The 18,391-nt window shown below is 41.8% G+C and overlaps 1 protein-coding gene across 2 annotated transcripts in view; it reads left to right on the top strand.

The window, feature by feature from the left end:
* Positions 1 to 3,265: 3,265 nt before the first annotated feature.
* NETO1 (neuropilin and tolloid like 1) overlaps positions 3,266 to 18,391 on the top strand; it is a 101,810-nt gene continuing 86,684 nt past the window's right edge. For both annotated transcript variants that reach the window (XR_013814232.1, XM_079784860.1), the window contains exons 1-4: positions 3,266 to 3,399; positions 5,349 to 5,402; positions 5,638 to 5,775; positions 12,061 to 12,309. Coding sequence is in view for 1 of the 2 variants with exons in the window: in XM_079784860.1 (XP_079640986.1) it covers positions 3,372 to 3,399; positions 5,349 to 5,402; positions 5,638 to 5,775; positions 12,061 to 12,309 (469 nt within the window). In the remaining variant the exon portion in view is untranslated. The remainder of the gene's footprint in view (positions 3,400 to 5,348; positions 5,403 to 5,637; positions 5,776 to 12,060; positions 12,310 to 18,391) is intronic.

Here is an 18,391-nt window from a genome sequence, read left to right as displayed (position 1 = left end):
GAAGCTGTGTAGAGTCTCAACAGCAACCTGTCTTGGTCCCTTGGTGAGGGGACACAGTACCTGAGCGTGCCTCTGTCACAGACCACGGGATCCAGGACTGCACACTCACAACTTCAGCCCTGAGTTTTGAGCAAATATTCAATCCCACAGCCCCAGGCACTGCACAGGAAACCACTGGGTTCAAAAATCAAAGACACAGAATGTATGAGAGTTTAATTTCAACCACAGACCTACTGGCCACTGGATTATGGGAGGAATGAGGACATGAACAAAAGGTGTGGACCCCATGCCCCTTCATCTTTTCCCTGGGATTTCCTTCCTGAGTTTCCTGGACCCCCTCCCCATCCCCATTCAAGGACCACTTGTCTAGCAAAATTTCAGAAGCCTGCCGCTTACTAGGCCAGGTAACAAAATATGTGTCATGAGAAACCCACCTGGACAAAGAGGAGGGAAAAGGTTAGACATACTTGAGTGGCTGGATTTAGCAAAGACCAAATTACCATCCTATCTTCAAACTGCACTTGAGGAATGCAGTAATTTTCCTGAAGATAATTTTCAGCCCATCACTGTTTCACTGAAAGATTTTATCGTTTTTCATAAAGATGTATCTCTGGATGTGAAAAGAATTACCAACCAATCCTAAAGATTTCAACATGACACCATCATTTCCCATCATTGGCCATTTTTCAAAGACCCTCCTCCCTCCCCCATTGGTGACCAGCATCCTTTGTCACCTCCCTAGCAAGACCACTACTCTTTGGCGTTTCTGCTTCTGTGCAGTTGGGGCATTTCTTCCTCAACTCCTCTGCCCCCCGCCCTTCAACCCCTGAACTGGCAGGACAATCACACGTGGGTCACCGGAATCCGAGGGACCTTCTGCCCTGGGTCCTCTTACAAGTACATCCGTGGGCAGACACCCTCGCGGGGGTTCTGAGAGGCTCCTCCGGGTCGCGCCCCATCCATCAGCACAGGAAGCTCTTCTCCGGAGCCTGGAGCTCCTCTCCCTGCGCAGCATCCTGGTGGAGTTGGCTCTGCGGGTGCGCAGTCTCTCCGTCCCTCTGTTGTTCTCTCGCTCTAGTTCTCCACTGCATCCTGCCTACCTACCTACCCACCTGTCATTAAAAGGACACACACACACAGAGAGAGAGAGAGAGAGAGAGAGAGAGAGAGAGAGAGAGAGAGAGGGAGAGAGAGAGAGAGAGAGAGTGCTGACTTTTCTGCGCCTTCAAGGACTGGCGGAAGATGCCTGGAATCAAGGAATCGGAATCTTGGTAGAAGGAGCCTGGGAGGTTGCTTCTGGGGCACGTGGACCCCCTTAGACTTGGGGTTCCCCTCATTATCCGTCGACCCCCTCTCCAAAAGCGTCGCTGAGGGGAAGTGAGGGCTGGGCAACTGCGAGCACCCAGCACCTCTGCGCGCGCTTTTGTGGGTGGCCCACCACCTCGGCGGCAGCAGCAGGTGCCTGAGTTGCGGGCCTGGCTCTGAGCGCCCTCCGGGCCCCTCTAGCGGCCCCTTCCTCTCTCCTGTGGCTTTTGAGGTGACCTCATCTCTCCACTTCCCACCTTAGTTCTTTCTATCCCACCCCCTCCTCGCCGCCATCCCCATCCTGGGCTCGGATCCGGCAGCTGAGCCGGAGGCGCGTGATCTGTGGCTGAGCACCCCTGGATGCCCGGGTTCGTGGGCCTGTGCGTGGCCGGGTCCGACAGCCAGCGGGTCTGCGCTGCCAAGCCCGCAGCTGCAGGGAGGCGAGAGGGAGCCGGGTGGGGGAGCCCGGCTGCTGAGCGGGGAGGGACTCCCCTCCGCACGCCCGCGCACTCCCGGGACTCGGTCCTCTGCGGCCACCCGGTTTACGGGTCTTTCCTATTCATTTATTTGCATTTTAGGAGCCAGGGCTTTTCCGGGCTGTCTCCCGGGCAACTCTTCCTCTCCCCTCCCCGCCCCCCACTCCGAGTTTAACTCCCTGCGCGTGAGCCTGTCCCTGTTGGGGTGGGTAGGAGGTAATCTGTGTGTGCCTTGGGGGTGTTAAATTCTTGGGGGCGGTGGAGGTAGATAGAGAGAAGTCCAAGTCTTTGCAGGAACAGTTTGGTGCGGGCGACCTCCGCACCAAGCCAGCAGACCGACCGGGAAACTTTTCCGGCCAACGAGGCGGCTGAGCGCCCCGCCGGCTTGGCCCCCCTAAGCCGTCACCCTTGAGGAGAAGCCGCTTCCTCCAGACAAGATGGAATGCAAGGGGCGGGAGAGAGAGCGACGGCAACTTCCGACCCTTAAAAAGTGAACAATGAACCCCCAAAGGGGATTTTCACGGGAGGCCCCTCCCCCTTGCTCGCCTTTTCTCCGGCGCTAGGATCCAGCTGGGATTTGCAGGCTGCCTTCTGGCCCCCTTGGCCCGGGTGGCGAGTGACGGATCCCAGTCTGGTCCTCCTCCTCCCCCCCTCTTTTTCCCTCCCCCCCCCCCCCCAAGGATCCGTGAGGGTGTGCCGTCCTTGCCGCCGCCCCATTCCGCCATGCACCAGCCCGGGGGGCGCCAGCCGAGCTGCTCCGTGTCACCCCGGCGCGGGGCTGCCTGGAGGGTCGCGCAGCCCACGGCTCTGACTAACGCTCCCACTTGGTAACTCTGCCATCTTCCAGCTCCTTCCCCGCCCTCCCTTCCCCGCCCCCCCGACACCCCCCCGCGCCCCTCCGCCCCCCTCCAGCCCTCCTCCCTGACGCCCACCGCTCTCTCCTCCCGCAAGATCGCGGAGCTGGTGCGGAGCCGGCGAGCCGATGACAGACCCTTCCCTCCTGTCTCCGATGCCTCAGCGGAAGATCCCCCAGGGCTGGACGGAGGAGGGCTGCCGGTCGTCCTCCCGGCGGGCGAGGCTGCCCCAACCTGCTGCTCGTGGTGGATGAGACTGGGGACGGAGCACCCCCTCCGTCGCCGCCGCCGCCGCCGCCGCCACCACCGTCGCTGCCGTCGGTCCCCGGTCCCCAGGTCCGGGCGCCTCCGGGCGCCCCCGGGCTCTCTGCCTGCGCCCACTGCCCGTGCCCTCCAGACAGCTGCGGCGGTGGCGATGATGCAAAGGAGGAGGGCGCTGCCGCCGGCGGCGCGGATGGTGGCGAGTGGCGCCCGGGTGTGATGCCAGCGTCATGGTGGGGATGCTGGCTTCGCAGCGGTGACGGCGAGAGCGAGCCGGGGCGGAGGACGCGCGGATTCGGATTTTCTGCTGTGTGGGCTCGGATCTCGTCCTGCCCCCTCTCTCGCTCCCCCTTCATTTTGTCCTGGCTTTGCCTATTTCACATCTCTTCGACTCTGTCCTCTCCCCACCACTGGACGTCTTCCCGTCTCTAAATGGAATTAGTGGAGCTCGGAGCCTCTGGTGTAACGAACAGACATGATCTATGGACGCAGTGTGCTTCACAGTGAGTACCGCTCCCGCCGCGCCGGTCCCTCCCCGGCGGCCGCTGCTCCCGAGAACCCGCAGTCCCCGCGAGTCTGGGGCAGGTGTAAACTTTCTGTATTGCAGCAGAATACCACGGGGCGTGGGGGCAGCGCAATCAGTGGTAGCCGGGCATCAGCATCCGCCAGGGAAAGCAGCCTTTCTGTGCGCAGGATCACCCGGGGGTGAGGATGGCTAGGAGTTTTGGGGTGCGCACGTGCGGCAGTGGCTGGGGAGTGGGCCCCAGGGAAGGCGCAGGAGCAGACAGTTTGCGGGATGGAAGGGAATAAGTCCTCCTTCGGGGGCTTCAGGAGCTCAGGGGGCCCACATGCCCCCAGTACATAGTTTAGAGCACATCTGAACGCAGCACTGGAGCGGAGGGCAAAGGACCCTCAACTCTGGCCGGTGGACCGCTAGTGTGGTGTTGGGAGTGTGTGATCTGCGTGCAATGATAGGAAAGAAATGGGAGGAAAATAGCATCAAAAGTCATCAAGTGAAAAGCAAGGTAAGAAATGGGTGCTGGGAATTTCACATGATAAAGCAAGGATCAGAGAGTTAATCCCAGGCCACACGGTTGAAAGGCCGGGTTGGCTGATATGTTACCAATAGTACCTGTTCCACAATGTGATTCCATCAGAACAGGAGAAAGAGAGTAAACAGAACACCAAACATATGTCCTGATATTGATGGCTGTATACCCGTGTGCTTGTGTGTGTACAGAGACCGGGCAAGTTAAAATAAGGTTTGTTCTACTTAAACATACAGGATAACAACAACTAATGTTTTGAGCCGGCTACAGTACGGTCATATAATTGATGCAATTCTCAAATACTAAAATCAAGGCCCAGACACTTTTTTTTTTCTTGGAGTAATCTTTAAGCATACGATTTATAAGCTCCTGTAGTGAGTTAGGCTTAGGAAATCCTTGTGAATTTTATCCTCCCTTTCCCAAACTCATTTTAAGTGGAAACATTAGGGAGGTATACCCCTACTGGAACTTAGAGCTTTTAGAAAATTGAGCAGCAACATGAAAATAAAGTAGGAGAGGAAAATTCAGGAATGATGAAGACTAGATTAGTTTAACACACTTCTAGTTTTAGGTTTTGTCAAAATGGTGAGTGAGTCAAGAATGATAGAAGTAAACAGAAAGTTCAGGTTATAATGGTCTTTGTTAAGTGACAGATCAGAGTCTCTTTGAGATTGAAAAGCTGACTCAACAACATGCTTATAAGTAATCACCTTTGTGAAATTAATAATCTATCTCTGGAAAATCCTGAATATTAAAACAAAGTTATGGTTAGAAGAGATGAATTTTATAGCTTAGAAACTGCTGAGGATGGGCTTACTTGGTAGTACAGCACCTTTTTATAAGGAACATTTTTATAGTCCTGCTTAATGCTTCCAATCCACCGTAATTTATTTTTCTCTGTTCCCCTCCCCCTTCCACCATAGGATTTGCTAGGTGTTTATTTTCTAAAACACAATGGCATTGGCAGTGTTAGCATCAGTCCTGGGGTCTGATTGCTTCTCACCCTTTCACCTGCTGCCAAGCTCTCTTCCTGTAGAGGTCCTAGCACAGCCCCTCACGAAGCACAGCCTAGAAGCAATGTGGGTCTGATATCCTCCTGGAATGGGACATTGGTAGGTTATTAATAATACTGCCTCTGCGTGCTGGAGCAGGCATTTGCCTGAGGGGTTTGGGTCTCATCCATTCTTAACTGGCATTTACTTCCCGAAGGGTTTCCTAACTTTTCCTGATTTGTGCAATTTGAATCAGTGTGTGCAAGGTCTGAGTCAACTTGGAATAGTTAACAAAAATAAAATTAATCTGATTTGATGTTTTATTATTAGATTATGTTGTGTTGTTACAGATCTCGATCATTTTGGTGTATATTAATATGATCTCTTTCTAATTTTCCTTTTCTGTTTCAGTTGTAGCAAGTTTAATCATCCTCCATTTGTCTGGGGCAGCCAAAAAAGGAACAGGTACGTTTCTCTGGAAAACTGTGGGTGAGAGGCCTCTAATTATTTACATTTCCCCATCTCCCCCATATTCTTAATATTTCAGGATATATGACCATTTGTTAGTGTTTATGATTGATTGGTTTTCACTAAGACAACATTTAGAAATTAATTTACTAATGGATATTATAAGAATGTGTTCTCTATTTTTAGTTCTATAGAAATTTGGATGATGGCTCTTTTAAAAATTGTTTTACAGAGAAGCAAACCACCTCAGAAACACAGAAGTCAGTGCAGTGTGGAACTTGGACAAAACATGCGGAGGGAGGTGTCTTTACCTCTCCCAACTACCCCAGCAAGTACCCCCCTGACCGAGAATGCATCTACATCATAGAAGGTGAGGAGCATGTGGACAGTGTGCATAGAGACATTACAGAAATTGGCTCTGGAGCCCCTGCACATAAGTATCTCTCAGTTGATCAAATAACTAAAATCTGGAATTAAGCTAATTATTGAAATTGGTAGTAATGGGTTAAGAACAAGTAAATTCTGAGAATCACAAACACATCAACAACTTAGTTTATTTGGCATTTGATTTAATTTATTTGTAATTCTAAATTAATAGAATGGATGCAAAGTTGGCCTAATATTACCCAATGTGTCACAATTTGGGAAACTGGTATTTTACTAGTTTAACAAATACGACAAAAACCTGTACATGTGTTATTTTTCTCTTATCTAATGCGAAACACACAAAAAAACATGAATGTCAGAAATAAATCTCTAATAAAATTTTCAAACATTAGTCTGAACAGCAGTTGCCTTAGTTTATACTAGCAGGCGACATTATCATACTTTAACACCAAAGTCAAGATTCCAAGTTGTGATGCCTCTTTTCATCATTTTTTCCCCCAGCTGGAAACATAAATAGTGCTGAAAAAGATATTTAATTCTCTTTGAACATTTTAGTGCCATTACTCGTGTAGATGTCTTCATATTAAGTATACTTTTTAGAAATATAGATGAACATTTTATCTAGTGATAGGTTTTAATATGTGTTTGTAAGTAATAACCCAAAACTTGCAACCTCTTTCCCAACCCGACACAGACAGAGAGACAACAGAGCTTAATGAAAATATATGTATGCTCGGTATTTACTTATACCAGTAAACAAGGGGCACATTTATTTGATTTATCTTTTAAATAAAAAGTCTTTATATTTAACTGATTTCACTTTAGAAATGAGTCTTTTTCTTTCTGTAATTTTTAGGCCAGGATCTTTTCTCTCTTTCTGTTGTACTTGCGGTTGAACTTTTAGCAGAGATGCATCTCTCTATTAGAAGAAGGAGAAAGAGTAAGCTGAGAACACTGAGTTCTGGCATGGTTTCTTTCTCTTATGGTTAATAGAAAAGGAGGTTGAAATATGGAAATTCTGGGTTAAGATTAGTTCTTTTTATTAAGTTAATGTTACATATCTATTATGTAGATGTGTTAGGAACTTTAAAATCACATAATAGATTAAAGCATTTAGTCCTAGGAAGTAGGTATGTTTATTGTGCCTATTTTACAGTTAAGTAAACTGAGGTTTAAATTCATGTAATTTGTGTTTTGAAGCAACAATATTTTAACTTTCAAATTATTAAAAATAATAAAATTAACTAGTTTTCTCATTTAAATAATTAATTCAGAAGCATACCCTTGCATGTTAATGGGCTTTCACATTTATCATTATTTAGAATTAAAAAGCATTGCTAAAATTTGATTTTAATATCATGCACATATTTGTATTCATTCCTAATGACAGGAAGGACAAAACTTAAAGTTGGTAACAATAATCTCCTGTTACTATTAATCATACTTCTATAGCCTTTTTGAAATACTTCATACTAGTCATTTTTATTCATACATTTATTTAACAAATATTTCCTGCAACAACTACCAAGATACAACTACTCTTCTAGGTTCAGTTTAGAGGGTGCCAAACAACAAAGGCATGACCCTTGACTTGTGGAAGTTACCATATGGTCTAGGGACTGTGCTACTTTCAGGAAACAATGCAAAGTTCCCAACTAGCACTGTGTGTGGAATAGGGAAGGACAAGAAGGCTACAGGGAGGAAGAGATGAGATGTTCACGCTTCTTTTTGAAGGACATGTAGGAGATGCTCATTCTCTCTATGGAATGAAGTTGAGATAAGGTGTGCTCAGGACCCACATGTAGTGTCATCGGCTTCTGCCGTGGGTGAGGACAGGAACCAGCAAGGAAGCTGTCTCAGATACAGGAGAACTTGGGATTCCCCATGTTCCCCCAGGAAAGTATGAATAGACAATGGAGGTACCGCTGAAATAATTTGAGAATTAAAAAGATGAGATTTTGATGAGATGACTAAAGGAAAATAATGTTAACTTGAAACTTATTGTGAAAGAACAAGTAAACATGAATCATAGTAAAAGCCTGAACTACAGAAGTGACATTGGTGATGGATCAAAGGCAGGAATGAGCTGTATTTAGGAAACTGAACAATGAATGACTGGCTATGGGAATGAGATAATAGGGAATCCCAGGACCATCCTCAAGTTTTTGACTTGGTGACTTCTTAGATGTAATTGTTGCACCAGACAAGGAATATAGGTAGATAGAGAGTGTTTAAAGGAAAAATAATGTGTTCAATTTTGGTGTTTATGAAGATGTCTCATAAGAGATTGGATATATAGCTCTTTAACTGAGTGGAGGGTTCTGGGCTGAAAATATATATTTATGAGTCATAAATATAGAGATTGTTGTTGAGGATGTTAGATATGGTTGTTGAGGCTATAGAGATTGCTGCTGAAAATACTGAATAAAATCATCAAGAGAGAATTTGGAACACTGTTTTTCAACTCTTTAAAAATATATAGATGCCTAGGTCTGTCCCCAGAAGTTTTGATTTAATTGGTTTTAGATAAAGCTGTAGGCATCTTTATATTACAATAGCTCTCCATTGTGATGACAGTGGCACCCAGAGCACTGGTCTCCAGAGAGAGGAAAGAAGACATATAATTTCTGGGAAACAATGTGTAAGAGATGGGCAGCGTAAAGAGAAGGAGAAGTCAGAGGGGTGGACTGGAATTCAGATATAAGGTCACAGCAGCTGAGTGGACTAAGTTTCAGGAAACAGGGAACAGCCAAAGAACCAGCTGCTATATCACAGGGAAAAAAAAATCAGTTCAAATCAAATGCTCCTACTGTGTGAGGCAATTTAGAATTTGTTAGTCATTTCAGGGTGTGTATTCTCATGGACACAGTAGGGGGTGGAGCCAGCTCCCAGTGAATGGAGCCTTGAGGGTATTGATGTCCCCACCATGGAAATTAAGTTTCTTTTTTCCTTTGTCTTCTCTTCTTTTAATGGTGGAAATTGTCATCTTTAATTCTGTAAAGGATTGCCTGTTCTGTAGGAAAAGGTAAATTAAAAATACAAGATAAAGAGGGATAAGGGTTGGTCAAGTTTCTTTATTTTATTTTTCTTTATTGATTAAGGTATTATTTATATGTCCTTATCCTCCCCCCCTGCCACCCTACCCCACCCTCACTCATGCCCTCACCCCCCTGGTATCTGTGTACATTGGTTAGGCTTATATGAATGCATACAAGTTCTTTAGTTGATCTCTTCCCCTTACCCCCACCCTCCCCTACCTTCCCTCTGAGGTTTGACGGTCTGATCTATGCTTCTGTCTCTGGATCTGTTTTTGTTCATCAGTTTATGTTGTTCATTATATTCCACAAATGAGTGAGATCATGTGATATTTATCTTTCTCTGACTGGCTTATTTCGCTTAGCATAATGCTCTCCAGTTCCACCTGTGCTGTTGCAAATGGTAGAAGATAAGTTGTGCCCAGCCGACTTGGCTCAGTGGTTGTATTGACCTATGAACCAGGAGGTCATAGTTCGATTCCAGGTCTGGGTACAAGCCTGGGTTACAGGTTCGATCCTCAGTGTGGGATGTTCAGGAGGCAGCAGATCAATGATTCTCTCTCATCATTGATGTTTCTATCTTTCTATTCCTTCCTCTCTGAAATCAATAAAATATATATTTAAAAAAAGGTAAGTTGTAATCAATACTGGTAGAGTCTCAATCATAGAAGGAAAGGTCCTTTTTATGGATTTCAGGATGTCCTACAACTCCCTCGAATAGGAGGCAATAGTCTATATAAATGTGCAGTATTTAGGTGAAAGTGTTTGTAGTTCTCAACATGTCCAAAGAGGTTAAGACCTCTTGAAAAGGAAGCTATTTCAGATCAAAAAGGGCTTATAGAGAGTTTGACAGTGAAAGACAGCTCTGACTTGAGAGATTTGAAGGGAAAGAAAATGGAAATGGAAGTTTATGGAGTTGGATCTAGAAAGTTGCACATAGTTTACATACACTATAATTGTTAATTTTTTCATCTGCCACAAAACTATATGACACACTTATTTTTTTAAAGTTATGTTACTACTTTCTAAAATTCAGTTAGTGGAATTTCAGATGTGTGTGTAGTTAACTTCAACATTCTGGACCAAAGAAAATGAGTTGTCCATATATGATGTGGTCTACCCAATGCTGTATGATAGCATGTTTCCTGAAGGAACATTGAAAGGTTGATTCATCCATGTTGGACAGAACTTAAGCAACAATGAAAATGAAGGTACAAATAAATGCATTCATGTTAGATCACCATGTATTTCCTAATAGGGACAATACATGGATTTATGTTGATTGAGAGAGTTTTAGCTAAATTAGCTTCCCCTTTCCCTAAATGTACATTATGTATTTATTTCTAAAAGAAATATCTTTATTCTGACAGTTGTGTCCTCATAAAACTGATACTGGATTATCAAGGAAGAGATAAACAGATACGTTCTATCGGATAATAGTACATACAAATGGCACTTTGATGCTAATACATGAATAAGTCCAGTTTCTTAAGCATTTGCTTTTTTGTTATTAGATTTCGGGGGCAAAAACATGGTTTTCCAGGTAATTCCTTATGATATTTTCCTATTTGCAGATTTAAAAAAAAGCATTGATATCTCCTCAAATCTGTTATGGTAGATACTATATTTGTTGACCTATGTGATACACATTAGTGCTAGATTGAACTGTTCTTGATTTTACTTGTAAATGTCCAAAGACACAGAAACAATTTTAGAGATTAAAAATCATCCATAAAATAGTCTTTTTGCATGCATTGACCTTTAACCAATTAAGCTTCAATTTTATCTTTGGAAAGCATCAAGATTACATTTTTATTTTATAAATCTCTAATTTCCAATTCATCATGTATCTCAAGTCTACATAAATTTTTGACATCCATGCATGCAAAGCTTTAATTTTTAAGCCATCAAGGACGATATTCAATACATATCTGAGAACCAATGTGGTGTGAACAGCAGTCATTCAGAATGATTTCTGGCCATGTGAGGAACAGGCCTGGCTGAGCCAGGAGTTAACTTTCAAGTGTCTGGAGGGGCTTGGTCCCTGAAGAGGGCCAAGTGGCTGAGAAGCACTCAGAGGACTCAAGTCAACAGCTGTTTACAAACTAAGAAAGATGTGTGTGGCTATTTCAACAACTGTTCTGGCTGTTCTGGGGTATCTTGGCTGAGTATCAGTCGAGAATGCCTGCATTTGGAACTGTGTGGACTTCACAAGGAAAGAATAAAAGGTAACTAGCAAATGTACTCACTCGGAGGTTTCTAGAGCTGCCCTAGAACTATGCCTTAGAGAGCTGTAAACACATTTATAAAGATTAGAAGCTCATGTACAAATCACCAACAAAGATTTTTTTGAGAAGTCCTCACTGACAAGTACTGTGCTGAGTGCTGGAAAAAGGTGAATAGATATGGTCTTGTCTTTAGTGAGTAGGTTTAGAGAGGTTTCCTTTAAATGAGATTTGCCTGTATAAATAGGAGTTAACAAATTGGAGGTATTTAGATACTCAAGAAAGTGCAAAAATACATTAAAGCCCAAAGAGTGTGTTACCTCAAACCAAAAAAAAAAAAAAAAAAAAAGAAGAAGGCTTGGCTGAAGAGAACTGAGCTTGGGTTGCACACAAAGTAAGGAGACACTGGAATGTGGGCTGGAGAGTAACCTTAAGGATCCTATATGTCTTGTTTTGATCATTTTACTGGAAATGTTACGAAGGTTACTGAGTAAGTTTGAAACTGAGAGTGATATGGTAAGATTTATACTCAAAGAAAGATTGTTCTTCATTGCCTTGTACACTCACTTTGATATTATCAGGGCCATCTAATTGGGACTATTGGAATAGTTGTATAACTGTGCCACACCACTCTCAAGTGGCATCTGACCTTAAAACTGGGTAGTCCAGAAAATATGTAAAACATGACAGAAAGATGCCTCTCTACTTTCTAAACCTGAGTTAGCAGGCTTTCACAAAAATAGTGTGATATTATTTACTTCTGTGTTGGGCATCAAAATGGTTATTTGATATCAGAATAATATTTTGTGCGATGTCTGAGGATCATCCCTTAGACTTCCTTATGGAAATATTACTTGCAAAGCTAAGGATAGTATGCTGGCTTTGTCTTTCCATGTGTCTCATGCTCAAAGTTTGATAGATGTGCAGAGAAAATCTGAAGTTGAGTCAAAAAAAATCAAATTAAAGATTTCAGAAGGGCCTTCTAGATATAATTTTTCTATTTTTCAGCGGCCCCAAGACAGTGCATTGAACTTCATTTCGATGAAAAGTACTCTATTGAACCATCTTGGGAGTGCAAATTTGATCATATTGAAGTTCGAGATGGACCTTTTGGGTTTTCTCCAATAATTGGACGTTTTTGCGGAAAACAAAATCCACCTACAATAAAATCCAGTGGAAGATTTCTGTGGATTAAATTTTTTGCTGATGGTGAGCTGGAATCTATGGGATTTTCAGCTCGATACAATTTCACACCTGGTAAGTAAAGCCTTTTTTTCCTTATATCTTTTTCTTTCTTAGTTTAATATCTTCCTAGTACAAGAACTTTTGTAAGATAACTTTATAATTTTTCAAGGAATTTTGTAATTTTATTTAAAATCAAACCTATAATGTTTTCTCTTTTCATTTCATAAATTCTGAAAGGAAAATAAGTTTTCCTTAAGCCTATATAAAAGGTAAAGTATAGTGATTCAGGGGTCTGGATGGTCATCAGCAACATTTAATTAAATGGATTTCCATTATGCTGAAATGTGTAATTTCAGAGACAGTCTGTAATAAGGAAACTAATTACACATTAAATCCCAATAAATTCGAAAAGGCAATTGTAGTATTGTAAAATGTATCCATCAAAGCGATCACTGGAGAATTTGAATAAAAATTCATTTGTTCTGAAAAACTATAATTTTTTAAAGCAAATGGATCTTAGTATAAAGCAGTCTAATCTCTTTATAGAAATGCAAATCCCTAAGTGTTGGGATGAAAGGAAAACTGAGACCCAGGGCAGCCAAATGTTCATTTGCAAGGCCTGGCAGTCATTATCTGTAATTATGTAATTGTGAATTTTATGTCAATTCTCCTTTTAACCTGCTAATGTTAAAAAGGCTCTGTGATGTTGACTGGCTCACTTTATGATGAGTTATCATTTAGTACAAGAAAAAAACTGGTAATCACATTTTTAAACTTCAAGAACATCAGGCTAAAGCAACTTGAGATTTTATGAACAGAAGGCATTTTTTTTAATGTAAACATAGATCAAATTCCATGAAGCACATTATTTATATATAATTGCATTATTTTTTCAGTTAATACATATTATTTTACCTAGGTTATAACAGACAATAGATGAAATTAGAATATATGTAAACTTTGTTGCAGTTTCTGTTCTATGTTACATCAGAGCAGGGCTTGGATGCTCAGTTCAAGCACTACAATTTTAAAAATAATATAAAATTAATGATGACTTTCACTATGATAGTATGATTTATGCTAAATAAGTCAGATATTAACTGTACCATGTATATTTACCTTAAACATTAGGAGTATTTTCATAAGATCACTAGGAGATTGTGGCTTTAATTATGTTTTGCTAATATTGTATCGTTTATAGAAACCATGGCTATTTTATATGTGACACTCAAACTCTTTGATGTATTCCAAAAAGGTGCAGAAATTCAGATGATTTTATTCATGCTAGAGTTGTAAATGGGATTATAGATTTCCTCAACTGATCATTTTGAGGGTAACCAGGGCCTAAAGATAGCTGTGTATGGTATGGTCCAGGCTTTTACCAGTTATATTTTAATCCTGGAGTTGGTGGTCCTGGGAATAATGTCTAGGATTTAAAATTGTGTTTTCACAAAGAAGGGAGGCTCAATTCACATAGTCTATTAACATAAGCAATGCGGCCTACCTTTCTGGCTCTCCTGGAGACGCCCATGAAGGGTGCAGCTCACCTGCCTCCCCAGGTTGAGAGCAGCCTCGTGGATCCCAGGGTATTTATTGTTCTTCACTCCTTGTTACTTTAGAGGTGCCTCACTTCATCTAGAGAAGGAAATTTCATTACCAGGAACAACTGAATCAGGAGGGAATGTGACAAACTGATTCGTGAAATTAAGGATGCATTAAGGATTGGCCTAGGCTTGATTTTCACTGTCATATACAGAGGCAGACACTGGGCATATGAGACAAGAGTGGGACAGTCAGAAGGAGGTTTGTAAAACTCCCATGGCAGTGGAAGTTGATGTTCTACAGGCCCAGGCCTTTGCCTCATGGCACAGTAGTCCACAGCGCATTCCGCATTCCACAAAGAGGCAGTATTGAGGAAGCCAATTAGTTAATGAAACAGGGAGGGGCCAGGGATGGGTGATAATTGAGACAACATTTAGGGAATAGGGAGTCAGGCAGGTTTGGTTTAATCTGGCTTAATTTCCACTTGGTGGTGGCTTGAAGTAGGGATTGGGGAAACTGACAGGGAAGAGATCCTAAAGTCAGCTTCATGAATTTATAAGGCATTGCTGACATCACCGGTGCACCTGAGTGGCCCCCGCACACTGGAGGGGAGGGGCTGTATGTTGGTCACCTGGAGACCTGACACCAGCCTGGCTGTGAGGCTTGGAATCAGTTCTGGCTTCCTGTCCTGCCTCTCTTGTTTCTTGCTTGCTATAAACTTTGTACCTAATCCTTAACATTCTATGCCTCAGTATTTTTATTTGTAAAATCAGGAAATTTCATTACCAGGTGCCTCACTTCATCTAGAGAAGGAAACCACCTCATAGTATTGTTTGAAGACACATTGATTGTCAACCAATATGTATTGATGAATTTATTCACTTCCTATAAGATCTCAACCATTGCAGTTATTCATTTCATTAATTTGATCACACGTTCTTTAAAAGCAAAGGAGTTTTGGTATAGATTATTAAGAGAACAAGTGTCCCCTGATATGCAAAACTAATATCTATATGATGTCACTCTTTCTTAAGTTTGTTTAATTGGGTCTAGGCCTCCCTGTGGGGGTTATAGTTATTTCTGATGGCAGAGTCATAAAATATGTCAAAGCAGAAATAGCTGTGGGAATGCCAGGTGGTTTTATTAATTTTATGGATTTACTACAGTCTCAATCTGGACCCTAACCTGATAGTCTCATGATGTCAGCACACTGAGAATACTCCCACCACAGGGTTGAATCACATTAACCAAGCTGACTATATGCTTATACATGTATGCACATATACACATAATAGTACATGTACATATACGCACCTATAAACAATAAGAATTCTTAGAATCACAAGGCTCAGTTTTTCTTATGAGCAAACATACATGGGTATACACATTATAATCAGAAGGTTGATGGTGCATGTGGAACCCAATTGAGGCTTAGATGACAGGCTTTTTTAGTAGCATCCAGCCACAGTGCATGATTCGTCTCCATAATGTATGTCATTTTTCAATGGTGCTTTGTGTCTCAAATGGGTTGGTTCCCCTGTCCAGTCTTCAGTGTTCATCTTGCCTATCCAGGACACTAATTTGTGTCAGCCCTCATTGCAAAACTTGTTTCTGATTCTTAATATTTTAATGAAGTCAAATAAAGTCTCTTTGACTTTCTTCTCTACTCAACTTAAAAAAACAATACCCTTCCATCTCTGGCTCCTGGATTGCTTCAGTGGGAAGTAGCCAACTGGGTGTGGAGGGTAGGAGGGAAGAGCTAGAAAGGATGCCATAGAAACACTCTTCCAGGGACTCTTCCTATAACTCTTGACTCATTCTGAAAATTCCTCATTTATTTTAGGAATTGTGGTGATTTTTGGATAGTGTCATTACCAGAGTCCACAGTGCAGTGATGAATCATCTAGGATTACTGAAGGATAGTGAGATTGAGCAATGGTCAGAAGTCAGCTGGTAGATCCTGGGGTGTGCAGAACTAAAGGACTAGGGTGAGCTTTAAGGAAGGGGCCAGGGGCCCAGATCCTGGCAGGAGGCTCCCGGGTAAACTTGTAGGGAAAACCTCTCTTCTTCCTGTGTAGATAGAGTTGTGTTGTGATGTCTCCTCAACAGTACACTCTTCCACTCCTGAGAACAGACATGAATTCAGGATTATTGAAAATGTTAAAAGTTACATCATGGAAAAGTTGATAACCCACAGGTAAATTAAATAGGAAAACATATAAAAGTGCTCACAGTAATAGAATGCAGTTGTTTTCTCATCTTTATTGTTGAAAGTATTGCAGATGTCCCTCCCCTCCCACCCCTTTTACCCCACAGCCACCCTTTCCCGACCTTCCCCATACCATTGTTTGTGTCCATGGGCTATGCATATATGCATATAAGTTCCCAGTTAATCACTCTCCATCCCCCCCTTCCTTCTGAGATTCTGAGATTCATCAGTCTCTCCCACTCTTCTGTGTCTCTGGATCTATTTTGTTCATCAGTTTATTTTGTTCATTAGATTCCACATATGAGTGAGATTATGTAATACTTATCTTTCTCTGACTGACTTATTTCACTTAGCATTATACTCTCCAGGTCCCTCCATGATGTCTCAAAGAGTAAGAGATCCTTCTTTTTTACTGCTGCATAGCATTCCATGGTATAAATGAGCCACAGCTTTTTTATCCACTCATCTACTGATGGGCACTTGGGTTGTTTCCAGATCTTAGCTATTGTAAATTGCTCTGCTATGAACATAGGGGTGCATATATCCTTTCTGATTGGTGTTTCATGTTTTTTAGGATATATTCCTAGAAGTGGGATCATTGGGTCAAATGGGAGCTTCATTTTTAATTTTTTGAGGAAACCCCATACTGTTTTCCACAGTGGCTGCACCAGTCTGCATTGTACAAGGTTTTCTTCTTCTCCACATCCTTGCTAGCACTTGTCATTCGTTGATTGTTGATGATTGCTGTTCTGACAGGTGTGAGGTGGTACCTCATTGTCATTTTGATTTGCGTATCTCTGATGATTAGTGACCTTGAACATTTTTGCATATCTGTATGTACACTTAGGAGAAGTGTCTATTTAGGTCCTTTGCTCATTTTTTTATTGGATTGTTTGTCTTCCTTTTGTTAAGTTGTTTGAAGGGACTAAGATAGAGGTAGATTGAAAATTTTATCTGCATGATCTGTAATGCTTTAATTTTTGAAAAAAGAGACCATAAATTTGGTATTACTTGTGTAAATAAAATTATTTAGGATAAAAACATATAAAAGGAAAAATACTATAGTAATTTATTTTTTTAATATAGATTTTTATTAATTTCAGAGAGGAAGCGAGAGGGAGAGAGAGATAAAAACATCAACAATGAGAGATAATCATTGGTAGGCTGCCTCCTTCACACTCCTTATTGGGGATTAAGCCTGCAACCAGGGCAAATTCCCTGACTGGGAATTGAACCCTGACCTCCTAGTTCTTAGGTTGATGCTCAACCATTGAGCCATGCCTGTCGGTGTAGGTAATTTTAAATGAAATTTTAGATGGGTGAATACCATTTCCTCATAGTCCACAGGTTTGTTTGTTTTTACTCAAAGAACAACTTTGAGTTTTCCCTCTAGCCAGCTGCTTCCAAGCCTCAATTTTTTTTTCCCAATAGAAAATATAAACTATGGAGAAAACATGAAGCAGTATCTTCCTACCCACCCTCAGTCCAGTGGTTATTACCAGGGACTTTGTTCAATATTAAAGAAAAACATCCGGGATGCTGTCCACTCAGGGGGAGAGTAACCCTTTCAATCTCTTTAGAAACACATATCCTTTGTTCAACTTGTTTTCTACTCCCTAATGGAGAGATTTTTTTTAAGTGTACAGATATAGCACTGATGTTTAAGGAGTCTTCCTTTTTGGATGACATGTCTTCTGAACTAGTTTTAGGAAACAAGTTATAACACCCTTATTGGAGAAATTTAATGTAAGGATTATGCCTCAAGGCACCCAGTAGGTGAGGTTGAGTTCGGTCTTGGCACGGAAATGAGTGGAGTTGTTAAATTAGTTTAATTTCTGATGCTGCTTTGTACTTAAATAGCACCTTTCATCTGAGGAGCTCAAAGTGTTTTAGGAACATTCTGCCCAGTTCCTAGCCTCCTCTCAAACTCCGTCTGACAGACTTCAAAGCAATGGAGAGGACACACTGCAGTGCAATGATTTAAATTGAGAGTTTAAAAAAGATTTCTATGCATATGAAATCAAATCTATTATTTAGGTAAAATATTGTCATGGATTTTGATACAATTGTAATTATTCAGCGCAATATTTTTCCTTTTCTATCTAAAATGTAATGCATGTGTGAATGTTAACCGTGCTGAAAGTTCCTAAATGTTCTTGTCTAGATAATCAGGGTTTTGATATATGCTCTGGTAAATAAGAAAAAATATGCATACATCTGTATTTCAACAACTGAAGTTTCATTTGGATTTTGCTCTAAAGATGAAAGAATAAAAGGTTTGAGAGGCTAAGGTTAAAATAAGGACTTTATTTGCTTTTTCATATAAAAATATAATATCAAAGAAATTTGGGTCAGATAGTTTGTTGTCCTATTATATTTACACTACAGACCCCAATATTTTTA

This window comes from Cnephaeus nilssonii, assembly GCF_951640355.1.
Source record: "Cnephaeus nilssonii genome assembly, chromosome: 11".
In the NCBI taxonomy this organism is placed as follows: domain Eukaryota; kingdom Metazoa; phylum Chordata; class Mammalia; order Chiroptera; family Vespertilionidae; genus Cnephaeus; species Cnephaeus nilssonii.
This window is presented reverse-complemented; position numbering and strand designations above follow the sequence as displayed.